At 36.5% G+C, this 12,844-nt stretch overlaps 1 protein-coding gene across 1 annotated transcript; it reads right to left on the reverse strand.

Moving 5' to 3' along the window:
• Window positions 1-386: 386 nt before the first annotated feature.
• On the reverse strand, window positions 387-5,816 carry LOC137822631 (uncharacterized). The gene has a single exon (XM_068627554.2). The coding sequence runs from the start codon at window positions 5,814-5,816 to the stop codon at window positions 387-389; it is 5,430 nt and encodes a 1,809-aa protein (XP_068483655.2).
• Window positions 5,817-12,844: the final 7,028 nt, after the last annotated feature.

Raw genomic sequence — 12,844 nt, forward strand, 5'->3', positions numbered from 1 at the left:
GATTACCTTAAAGTAATAAGATAATTCTGATGCCGGACGAGGCATAAATAATTCTGAATAATTCTGATGCCGAACGAGGCATAAATAATTTCGATTTCTGACCAAGGTTGGTGAATAACGTTTAAGTTATAATTCGGATAACTTTCGTTATGTATTCCGACCGAATGAACGGTGAATTAATTGAATTTCTGACCAAGATTGGTGAATAACGTTTAAGTTATAATTCGGATAACTTTCGTTATGTATTCCGACCGAATGAACGGTGAATTAACTAAATTTCTGACCAAGATTGGTGATTTAAAGTGCCTCGTTAAAACCTTCTCGGTAGAAAACCCTCCTTAGGGATAAAACTACCGAGCGAGGAAAGAGTGCACTAAGTTTATTCATCAACTGTAATAGAATTTGAGATGCGTGGCATTCCACGTTCTCGGTGCAGATTTTCCTGACAAATATTCTAAGTAATAAGCTCCTCCTGTTGCTGTGTCGGAGATGCGGAACGGACCTTCCCAATTGCTTGAAAACTTTCCTCCGTCCTTCCGGGCGTCGCTGCGCATGCGCCAAACTAGATCTCCTTTCTGATAGCTTCGTGGCTTCACTTTGGAGTTGTACCTTCGTGCTGCTCGTATCTTGCATGCTTCTTCCCTTATCTTGCATTTGTCCCTTAATTCATTGATGAGGTCGAGGCCGACTAGTAGACTTTCCTTGTTTAAGTCTAGGTCTAACGTCTGTCGGCGTAGTGAAGGCTCGCCGATTTCGACCGGAATCATGGCTTCTGTGTCGTACGTCAGGCTATAAGGTGTTTCTTGAGTTGTTGACTGGGGAGTACAACGATAAGCCCACAGAACCTCTAACAATTCTTCAGTCCAATTTCCCTTGGACGGGCCAAGTCTCTTCTTTAACTTATTGAGAATAACTTTGTTGGCGGCTTCCGCCTGACCGTTGGTTTGAGGGTGTTCGACCGAACTCGTTATATGTTTGATGTGAAGTTTCTCATAGAATTCAGCTAGCCCACGGTCGGTGAACTGTCGACCGTTGTCTGTGATAATGATCTGAGGTAGGCCGAACCTGCAGACAATGTTTTTCCACACAAAGCTTTGTACGTTCCGGGCGGTGATGGCTGTTAGTGGTTCAGCCTCAATCCATTTGGTGAAGTAATCTATACCCACCAGTAGGAACTTGCATTGCCCTTTTCCGGGTGTGAAAGGTCTGATAATATCCATTCCCCATTTCACGAACGGCCAAGGGGATAGGATGTAGTGCAAATGCTCTGGTTTTTGGTGCAATAGGGTGCCGAACTCTTGACATTTCACGCACTTTTGAACGTATTCAGTGCAGTCTCCTTGTAAGGTCGGCCAGTAGTATCCTGCTCTCAGAATTTTGGCGGACATAGTCCGCGCTCCTGAATGGGTTCCGCATATCCCTTCGTGTAACTCGGTCATTACATAAGTGACTTGTTCTGGACCAAGGCATTTTAGGAGGGGGCGGGAATACCCTCTCCTGTAAAGATCTTCGCCAATCAGTATGTATCGGGCGGCTTGTAACTTCATCGTTTTCTCCAAATGTGGATCGCATACACCATCGGTAAGATATTGTTTTATGGGAGTCATCCAGTTAGGTTGGGTGTCAGTCGCCATGCATTCTTCGGTACCAACACTTGGTTTAGCCAGGGTCACGTGTATGGCCGACCGGTGGGCGCCTTTCTTTTTTAGGGTAGCCAATCTCGATAGAGCGTCCGCCCTAGTATTATTTTCCCTCCGTACGTGTTGGAAGGAGATTTCTTTGAACCTGTTTAGAAGATTTTTTACGAAATGAAAATACTGTTGGAGTAATGTTTCTCTTACCTCATACTCCCCTGTAAGCTGTCCGACGACTAGACGGGAGTCGCTTTTACAAGTTATATTTGTTACCTCCAATTCAATCGCCAGATGCAAACCTGCGATTATAGCTTCGTATTCGGCTTGATTATTGGAAGTTTTAAATTCAAATTTCATGGCTTGTTCGACAACAATCTCCCCTGGTCCTTCAAGTACAACTCCTGCTCCGGACGAACGACTGTTAGATGACCCATCTACGTATAGTGTCCATCGGGGAGTCCGTTCGGTCAGATAGGGAGTGAGTTCTGCTGTGAAGTCGGCGAGGGCTTGGGACTTGATGGCTCCCCTGGGTTGGTATTCGATGTGGAATTCTGACAGTTCGACTGCCCAACCTATCATTCGTCCGGCGAGGTCAGGTTTGGTGAGAATCTTCATAATGGGATAGTTAGTCCTAACAATGACCTTGTGATTTTGGAAATACATCCGCATCCGTCGTGCGGTGATGACCAAAGCGAAGGCAACTTTTTCGACCATTTGGTACCGGGTTTCTGCGTCATGTAAGACTCGACTTACAAAATATACCGGTCGTTCTTCCGCTTTAATTTCTTGTACCAGAGCGGAACTCACCGCTTCATTGGAGACGGCGAGGTAGACCACAATGGGTTCCCGTGCGTTCGGTTTCTGGATGACCGGTGGAGATGCCAGAAATGCTTTTAACTGTTGGAAATTTTGTTCACATTCATCTGTCCATTCAAATTTACTTGTCTTCTTCAGAAGTTTTATGATGGGTCTCGTTCGTTCGGCAAGCTTAGGTACGAATCGAGACAACGAAGTGAGACGGCCGACTAGTCTCTGGATCTCTTTGAGTCCGTTGGGACTTCGCATTTCGGTGATTGCCTTGCATTTTTCTGGATTAGCCTCTATACCCCGATGTGTGAGCATGAAGCCTAAGAACTTCCCCCCTTCTACGCCGAACGCGCACTTCTCCGGGTTTAAACGCATGCGGTATTGACGCAAGGCTTGAAAAACCTCTTTTAAGTCAGAAACATGTTGTTCGCAAGAGTCTGATTTGACGACAATGTCGTCAACGTATACTTCTACATTCCGACCGATCATGTCGTGGAATACGTGATCCATGAGTCGTTGGTATGTGGCTCCTGCATTCTTGAGGCCGAACGGCATGACTTCATAGAAGAAATTATCAGAATCTGTTCTAAACGCGGTTTTTTCTCGATCACGGTGGTACATTTGTATTTGATTGTAACCTGAATAAGCATCAAGGAAACTTAGGATTTGATGACCGGCTGCACCGTCGACCAGCCGGTCGATAGTAGGTAGAGGATACGAGTCCTTTGGGCACGCTTTGTTAAGGTCTGTGTAGTCTACGCACATTCTCCATTTTCCATTCGTCTTTTTTACCATCACTACATTGGCTAGCCATGTCGTATAGTGGGCCTTTTGAATAAAACCAGCTTGAATTAGCTTGTCGGTTTCTTCTCGTGCGGCTTTCCGCCGTTCTTCACCTAGTTTCCTTTTCTTTTGAGCGATCGGCCTGGCCTCTGTATAAACAGACAATCGATGGGTAATCACATCTGATTTTACCCCTGGCATGTCTGCAGCCGTCCAGGCGAAAAGATCAGCGTTCTTTGTTAATGTTTTACCGATCGTCTCTCGGTCGTCTGGTTTGAGGGATGTTCTCATGTATGTTTTCCGGTCTTTGTCCCGAAGGAATATGGGTTGAAGATCTTCTCCTGCTTCCATTCGGGGATCATCCAGTCGAGGATCTAGATCGACTAAAGCGACCAAGTGTCTTCTAGATTCTCTTCCTCTGGAGCGTCTTTCTGTTGACCGACCTCTTCGCTCTGTGGTCCGTTCGGCTGACGTGGTATAAAGCCTTCGGGTCGGCTCCACCTTCAGGCTAGCTACATAACACTCTCGTGCTGTCTTCTGGTCTATATGTACGGTTGCTATGTCTCCATTGACCGAGGGGAACTTCATAGCTAAATGAGGAGTTGAGACAATGGCTTTCAATCTGTTGATAGATGGTCGACCGAGCAAAATATTGTACGATGTATTGGCATTAACGAGTAGATATCGTATGTTGATGGTCTTGCTGAGGTAATCATCCCCGAACGTGGTGTATAGATCGATAAATCCTTTCGTATCCACTCTTTCCCCTGAGAAACCAACTATCTGCTCGTTGTAGGGTTGTATCTCTGCTTCTGGAATCTTCATCTTCTTAAACGTTTCCCAATATAGGATGTCGACCGAGCTACCCTGATCTACCAAAACTTTTGCAATTGCAAATTTATCTATCTCCACAGTTATTACCATGGGGTCATCTTGAGATGGATCGATTGCTGTGAAGTCTTCGTCAGTGAAAGTGATTGGTGGTATATGCGGTCGGCGTTGTGTGGGAGTCGAATGAACGGATTGAATTGCTCTCAAATGTTTTTTCCTTGCCGAATTAGAGCATCCTCCACCCGCAAAGCCGCCTGCAATGTAATTAATTTCTTGAGGGGGCTGACCGAGCGATACCGGTCCAGCGATTGTATTGATGACTGTGCGAACTTTTTGTTTAGTTCGACTTCTACGTTCAGGGCTTTCGCTTTTAGGCCTCGTTCGTCTGATCGGACTTTCGCTTCTTTTTCTTCTGCTTGAACGATAGTGGTTGTCACGGGTCCGGTCGTCTCTTCGTCCCGAACGTTCGCGGGGATCATGATCACGCTGGGGTGACCTGGGTGCAGTGATGGTGGTTTTCACGAACTTGCGCAGATGACCGGCCTGGACGAGCTCTTCAATTTTATCTTTCAGTGCTTGGCATCCTTCGGTCGTGTGGCCATAGTTACGATGGTATTGGCAACGTTTACTGGTGTCGGCATTGGGAGGGGTTTGTGATGGCCTCAATGTCGGAATCAATTCAATCTGCAGTGCTTCGTCGAGAACCTTACCCCTTGGTACAATCAAGGGAGTGTAGTTGTGGAAACGGGGTCCCCTATTGGGGCGATGTCGTTCTCGGTCGGTCGGTATTGTGGGGGGACGAATTCCTTTGCTATTGTCCGTGTTCTCAGCATAAGTTTTTCGATGGTAGTCAATATGTTCTTCTATCTGCATGAACTTTGTTGCTCTTGTTCTTAATTCATCCATATTGCACGGAGGTCGTTTGATAAGGCTTTCAGTGAACCTTCCTGGTAGTATGGCCGAGACCAAATGATGCATGGCTATTTCTGGATTAAGATTACGAATGTTCATACACACTTTGCTAAATCTGTTCATGAATGTTCTCAATGATTCTCCCCTTTCTTGTTTGACATTTAGAAGAGACATGGAGGATGTCCGATGAGGTCTACTTGTGGCGTATTGCGTGGTGAACTTCAATTCCAAAGCGTCGAAGCTTGCAATGGAATTGGGTGGAAGGTCCGAAAACCATCCAAGGGGGCCTTCCCTGAGAGAGGTGGGGAAGACTTTACACCATACCGTTCGGTCGGTTGTGTAAAGGGTCATTTGAGTTCTAAATATATTCAGATGTTCGTCTGGATCTGTGGAACCGTCATAAAGGTTTATCGTTAGGCCCCTCCACTTGTCAGGGAGAGGAGTGGCTATGATGTCATCAGTGAACGGATGGCCTTTCGGGTTTGCTACCTCGTTTGGGGTTACTGGCTTTGCACTCTGACGGGTGTGTTGAACGAGTGACGTGTGAGGTATAGCCTGGGCTATTGTTCTTGTTCCTGATTGGAACGGTGATGGAGAAGGTGCACGTGAATGCCCTTCGCGTTCAGATTGCTCAAGTCTATCCAACAATCTCTTGTTCTGTTCTTTCAATTGTGCTATCTCCTCTGCGTGTTGTTGACGCTCTTCTTCTCGTCTTTTCCTTTCTTCATCCTGGCGAAGTTGATCGATGACTCCTTTTTGGAGTAACTCCTGCATCTGAATCTGGAGGGTTTGGAGTATGGTCCTATGCTCTTCGGAGATATCATTGTTGTTGTTTGCCGTTGAGTCCATCTTCAACTGTTGGGATCCTTGGGTCTGGGAATAATGATTACTCGGGCCCCACGGTGGGCGCCAATTGTACCTGTATGGATATTGGGGACTGAGTAATGTTGATCCACGTCGATACAAGGTGTCTTCTTCACTCTTGGTTGTCCTATTCTTCAAGTCTTCTTTCTCTTCGCGTGCTTCGGTCGGCCGGCGGGGGTACCTGCGATTGCACTCCGACGCTCAAGTCAGCGATGGTGCTCAAGTGAGAATTCTCTGATAGTATGGAAAACGTACCTTTCCCCCCTTTTCAGAAGTCCCTTTAGTAGGTTGACCTGGGCCTTGGCCATGTGGGCCAATCAGTTGATGGTTAGAGACATGCTTAGTGGTCTTTGGGTCGTGCCTGGTGGTTTCCTGAAAACCAGGGGAGTGGTCTAGAGGACGTGTTTTTACTTCGTCAATGGTTGTTATAACTGCTCTTTTCTACACGTGTAACCACGTTCTGGATTAAATTCGATTTATTCGACATAAACCACTCGTTCGTCCGGCTAGAGGTCATGGAAGGACGAAGAGTCGTATAAGACGCAGGGTTTTGTGATGATTTTACCATGAGTATCCTGCGGTCGTCCGATGCGGACCGGTACACATTACTTATCCGTTATGAATTGCAATTTATAAGTATAATCTTAACCCCACAACCGTCCCCCTTAATCTGGATTCAAAAACTTGTTTTAGTTCGTTGATAAACTCTCAAATTATTTATTACTTTGAACAAGTACATATTTATAGTCTTTGATTCATTTTAACATTATTTTTCAATTACTTAGATATATGTCACAAGTTGATAACTATAGCAATACTAGATCATGTAATGTTTTTCTTTTCAATCTCACTGCTGACTCAGGATTAGGATAACATATACACTGTGCAGATATGCAATTTTATTTAACACCATTAATTTTAATTTAAGATATTAATAAATTTATAATAAAAAAACTTGATAATTATTAATGAGAATATTATATCTTACCGTTATATTTTAACTAAAAATGACAAATAAACTTGTTTCGTAGACATTATTTCAAGTTGTCTCAATTTTAATAATTTTTTTTTATTGATTGTATATGGATAGAGAATATGTATATACATTTATGTCACATCTCCATCTTTATTAACTTCCCTATATCGTTTGTCCCTATATAGATTCATATTAGTTATTAAAACATTTATAATTTAATTTTTTTTTTATATTGTTCTCTTTGGAATCATTTAAAAAAGTACAAATTATTATCTCTCAATTATTTGACTAGTTTAATATCAACAAACTTAGAAATCCAAGACACTTTTCTCTTTACAAGTTTTTTTTTCATTCAAATGATATTATAAGAAACACAAATATTAATTTTATTAAATCAAACAAATATTAATTTTATTAAATCAAATAGTTTATAAGACACACATTTAATTATTTGTATTTATTTTTAATATTTTTTATCTTTTCACATGAAGATATCTTATTCTCAATTTCCAGTATTTAATATTGTAAACTCTTACTTTCTTAATATAAAAGAAATTATGTTTTCTAATTTTTTTACCAACGTAAATTTAAGTTAAAAATGATGAAAGATGCATTTATAAATTCTAATTATTATTATTATTTTAAATTTTCTCTTCATATATGATTTCGTTTAGATGATATATTATAAACAAAAAATCTCATTTAGAGAAAGGAAACAAGGAAACATTTGAAATATTTTTAAACTTAACTTTGTTTCATTTGTATTTTTTTTTCTCATGTGTTACTAATGTTAATTGGAGAGAAGATGAGTACGAAAATCAATATATACAAGTACTAACCCTACCATCTTCACAATAACCAACTCCCTTTCTAGGTTCCAGTAATGCAGGTCAAGCTCCATTGAATCAATTTGTGAAACCATCTTTAGAAGTAACTGGTGAAATAGATTCAACAACACAAACAGAATTTTTGAAAAAGAAAGGTTGAAAAGTGTTATGGGATAACACTTTGAAAAGATAACAGTTGGTGAAATGTACAAAACTAAATGTATCTATTGCAAGAAATTGGAGGATAAACAAGGAATGAAATAAAACAATTGCACCACCATTTGAACATATGTTAATAATGTTTTGTTTTCTAAGATTGCAAGTGGAAAAAACACTACAAGAAAATTATGAAATATAAACTAATTTTTAGTAAAAAAAATAATTAGTTGTTATAGTGATTAAATTAGAGATCATTTTATAGATTAAAAAAAATTTGATTTTTAAATTAATTTCTATTATTGTTAAATGATTTTTAAATTGGTATCTAATTAACAACCAATGTTTTTGCTACCAAATTTAAAAACTAGATAATTGGTAGTTAAAACCTTTGTTGCTAATTAGATACCAATTTAAAAACCATTTAAAAATAATATAAACTAATTTATAAACATTTTTTTAGTTTCTGATATGACCTCTAATTTAGTTACTATAACAACTTTTTTTTTTGTCTCTAAAATTGATTTTTATTTCATGTTTTTATTTTAGTGAAAAGAGTTGGCTTGTGGAAGTTATAATGAAGAAAATGTTTAAACCCAAGAAATTTCACAAGGAGCACAAGAAAGTATAAAAAGTTAGCAATGACAAAGTGCCATGAGGAAAACCTTGAATATTTGAAGAATAATCACATGTGAACACTTGTGGAGCTACCTAAAAATCAAAATATGGTTGGATGCAATTGTGTATTGAAGAAAACAAGAAGGAATACTAAGTGCGGAGAAGGAAAGATTCAAGGCATGAATAATGTCAAAAGATTTTCTACAAATGAAGATGATTGATTATAATGAGTTTTTCTCACTTGTGGTAAAATATTAATTTGTGTATAGTATTTATCTAGTGTGATGCATACATGATTATACATGAAATATAAATAGGAAAAAGTTTCTTTCTAAGTATGTGTTTACATTATTTGGAACCATTATTTCTTGAAATGCAAAATTACATTATGTGGTTATAAAGAAAATTGTATGTAAGAAGAAAGAATATATTTTTATTTTCTTATGTGTGTTTACTTTACTTCATGTATAGTAAATATATGAAGACTTCATGTATAGTAATTATTATTTCCTTAATAGTGGTGACTTTATCTACTCCTAAGCAAAGTATATTGTACCTATGGGTTTTGAATTTGAGGAAGAGAAAATTGAGTATTGCACAAAATGATTGAAAGAATAATTCTTCATATGTTTATGAAGTTTTTATCAAAATTTAAGTTGAAATGTAGCTTGGAATTTATTTATTTTTCATTTGAGAGCGAATAATAATAATGAAGTAGAACTCTTTCATGCTCGAAATGAAGAAATAAAATTATAAAAATAATTCTAAATCTAAAGGAATAAAGGTTTGATAAAACTATAAAGAACAATTTGGAAATACAATTTACTATACTACTATTGATATGTTCTGAGCTAAATCATCTATTTATACATAAAGAATATATGTGAGACGTCTCAACGATTTTTTATTAAACTTAAAATTTATATATAAAAATCTTATTTAGTTTTTTTATCATAAAAAATAAATTGAATAAAATGGTATCCTTGGGATGCACCATTTCATTACAAAAGAAAATAATATCATAAGGTTAAGACTTGTCCAAAAAAAACCATAGTCATGTATAAGTTAAGAATACACCTAAAAATAGAGATGACAAAACGGGTTAGTTTGCTAGTTCACCATCATTTAAGTTGAGAGTTAACTTTTTTTTGAACTCATCAAACCTTCTTAGTCTGACCTGTCTAATTCTGTCAACCCGACAGGTCAAAGGCAGGGCGAGTTTGACACTTTTAAAGAAGAATTTCATGTTTTTGGAATTAAAATTGGCGGTGGTCAATTTTATATAAAACTTCATTTACATTAATTTCTTTATAATCATTTGATTAATTGAAGTATTGTTTATATTTATTTTATTTTATTAGGTATTAAACCTTCTTTTATTAAAACATTAAAGTTTGATTCAATTTTATTGTTATTCATTGCATTTCTATTGTCCAAAAAGTGATATCAATTACTACAACCAAGTAAATAGATCCAAAATAAAAAATAAAAAAAAATAAAAATTTATTTTTGAAAAATTAATGGACCTGTCGTACCATCAACCCATCTTCTAACATGATGAATTACAAACTTCAGCCCACATCACCTTAACCAACCAATAATCCGTCCTAATTCCATTTTTGATGGACCAGTGATGAATTAGGTCAAAATAAACTTGCTACCAATACCAATACCAAGAAGCTTACACCTTAAAAGCAACAACAAAATAAAGAGAAACACACAAAAAAAATCCTACACATGAAAGTTATAAACCCTGACCTCTGCTGCGAAGTCCGTCTTAAGGGAAGGAAAAGGTTTCACAAGCTGTTTTTTTTTTATCGGTAAGAAAAAATAAATAAATATCAACCACTTTAGGGTTAACTCAATCCTTTTACAAACCATAACACAATATATTCCTACACCCCTTTCAAACAACCTAACTCTCACAAACTTAGAACAACAAACAACTCAACTAAAAGAATAAATCTTACAAAAGCTCACTTAATTGAGAACATACAAGCCACATAAAACCCTTTCACAAGCTCCCTTATAATTTTTTTTTTTACTACGGTATGAATTTGTTTGACTTATTTAATATAACAATATTTTATTCTATTCTCTTTTTTCTTTGATTTCTTTTGGAAACCCAACAAGTAATATTGTGTGAATGTCCATTTTTATTGTTGTTTGTTACGAAACATTCAAATACAATACGTATTGAATTATCTTAACTTTATTTATTAAATATAAAAGGCCAAGATTTTTTCAAATCTATTTTAATTAGAAGGCAAGTTTTAGGGTGAGTATGCAATATGCATGCACAAACTTAGGTTACGGGTTTCTTCCCACCTTCATAATGCTGTATTAATCATATCATATGGCCTGCACTCGACAATGCCTTTTGAAAAACTTATTCAGCGTTGACTAGTCCAACAAAGAAAATACTACAAAATTAGTTTTAATAACAAAAGAATAATGATAAATATAAATCTTTTCATTATTAATATATTATTTTTGACTATTTTTTTTCACTAATATTTATTTATAATAGTAACAAAACTAAAAAAATATCATAATAAATATATTAAAAAAATTCAGAACACATAAACATCACAATAAATATATTAAAAGAGAAACATATATAATACATGTATGCATCCAAAAGCATATACATGCATTATATTGATGGTATATGTATTGAAAATAATGCGATTTCACAATAATTTTATTTCCTTTTATTTTGTTATTTTTCTATTCCATTTTTTTTTACATGTAGAGTCGTCTTGTTCGTGTAATGTAAGTGCTACGAGTGGATGGAGTTGGCAGCGACGGATCAAATGGAGTCAAAAAAACATTTTGAAAGCTTTAGGATGTGTGGTGTCAAGGAAAATGTTAATAAGATCTGGGAAAGTGTGTGAATAGTAGTTATAGGAGAGTTGTGGTTCCATAGGAACAAGAGAATTTTCAGATGTGGCAAGATAGATCACATTGAACTCTTCACTCTGGTACAGATGAAGGCTTGGTCATGGGTACTGTCTAAAGCGCGTGACGTAAATATTTCATATTGAACTTGGTGTCTTGAGCCTTTGATTTGCATGATGTCAGCCAATGTTTCTAGGAAATAGTTAACTCGAGTATAAGGTGTCTGCATTAAGTTTTTCGGTTGTTGTAAAGAGGTTGGAAGATAAGAGTTTTAGGCATATTTTTTGTATAAAGGTTGAGATATCTCTTAAATACCTTTTATTTATGCATTTGTTTTTTACTCATAAAAAAAAGTTAAATACTAATTTAGAAACTATTTTATAAATTTTTATTAATAATAAAAACTACATCAGGTACAAATAATTTATTTAATATATAAAATGTCTCTAATTTAGTTAAATAGTAACTAATTTTTTTAATTTCTAAAATTAGTTTTTATTTAATAATTTTCTTATAATAAAGAGATTAAAAAAGAAACAATACTTTTTATTTTTATTTTTAGTTTATCATATATCTCTGAGATATCATAATACACAGTGAATGGTTGCTATTAACAATTTTTTTTATCATTCAAAAATATACCACATCACTTAACTTATAATCCAAAAAGAATTACAAAGTAACAAAAAAACTTATATAGGCTTTGGCTTCTTTGGCACACCCTCTACTACTTTTTTATGACTGATTTATGCAACAAATTCTGCATAATTTTCCAGCACTAACAATTTTATAACACATGCCTTTACAGCACCAATTACCTTTACATTTCCTTACACTTGCAATCATAATTCCCTTCCCAAAGAGACTCTAGTAATGCTAAGAGATCCAATCAGTGCTGCCGAATCATATCTGCATAGCCTTCAACAGACAATAGATTCGTTCTCTTCCTCTGCATAAATTGCTGCATCAAACCTTTATGGTCTATATACTTAAAAGAATCATCAATGAAGCTGCAAAATCTAAAACAATCAGTAAATAAGATCTTGATAATTGATACTATGTCCAACTTTGCTCATTTATGGATGAGTCAGTATTCAGACTCGATTAACATTGTGTGGAGTACAATTTGGGTGAGGGTGGTAAGTGAAATCTGGAATCAAAGGAACTTTATCATTTTCAAAAGGGATGTGACTGATGTGACCCTAAACCCTAAACCCTAAAAGTTTAGTTTTGGATTTTCGCAAAATCTCGTTCTGCTTCGTTTTCTTATTCTGATTGGTGTTTGGAACCATCAGCGTGCATGAGGATGGTTCCTTGAAGTTTTTACGTGTTAGTTTGGTTAGTGCTTTCGTCAGTTAGGTATACGGTTCTAGTTAGAAGTTGGTTACTGTGAGATATTGTGAAACTTTGTATAAAGGTTCAACCATTCTTGAAGTGGTTCTCATTTATTTATTGTTTATTACTGATAAAAAAAATCTTGATAATTAATCAGTAAAGTTGCAAAATCTAAAACAATTGTTCAAGTAATATTATAT

This window comes from Phaseolus vulgaris, chromosome 11 (genome assembly GCF_051622355.1).
Source record: "Phaseolus vulgaris cultivar YP4 chromosome 11, ASM5162235v1, whole genome shotgun sequence".
Taxonomy (NCBI): domain Eukaryota; kingdom Viridiplantae; phylum Streptophyta; class Magnoliopsida; order Fabales; family Fabaceae; genus Phaseolus; species Phaseolus vulgaris.

Excerpts from the sequence above, each read along its gene's own strand:
- LOC137822631 (XM_068627554.2), bottom strand. The coding sequence starts at position 5,816 with ATGGACTCAACGGCAAACAACAACAATGATATCTCCGAAGAGCATAGG.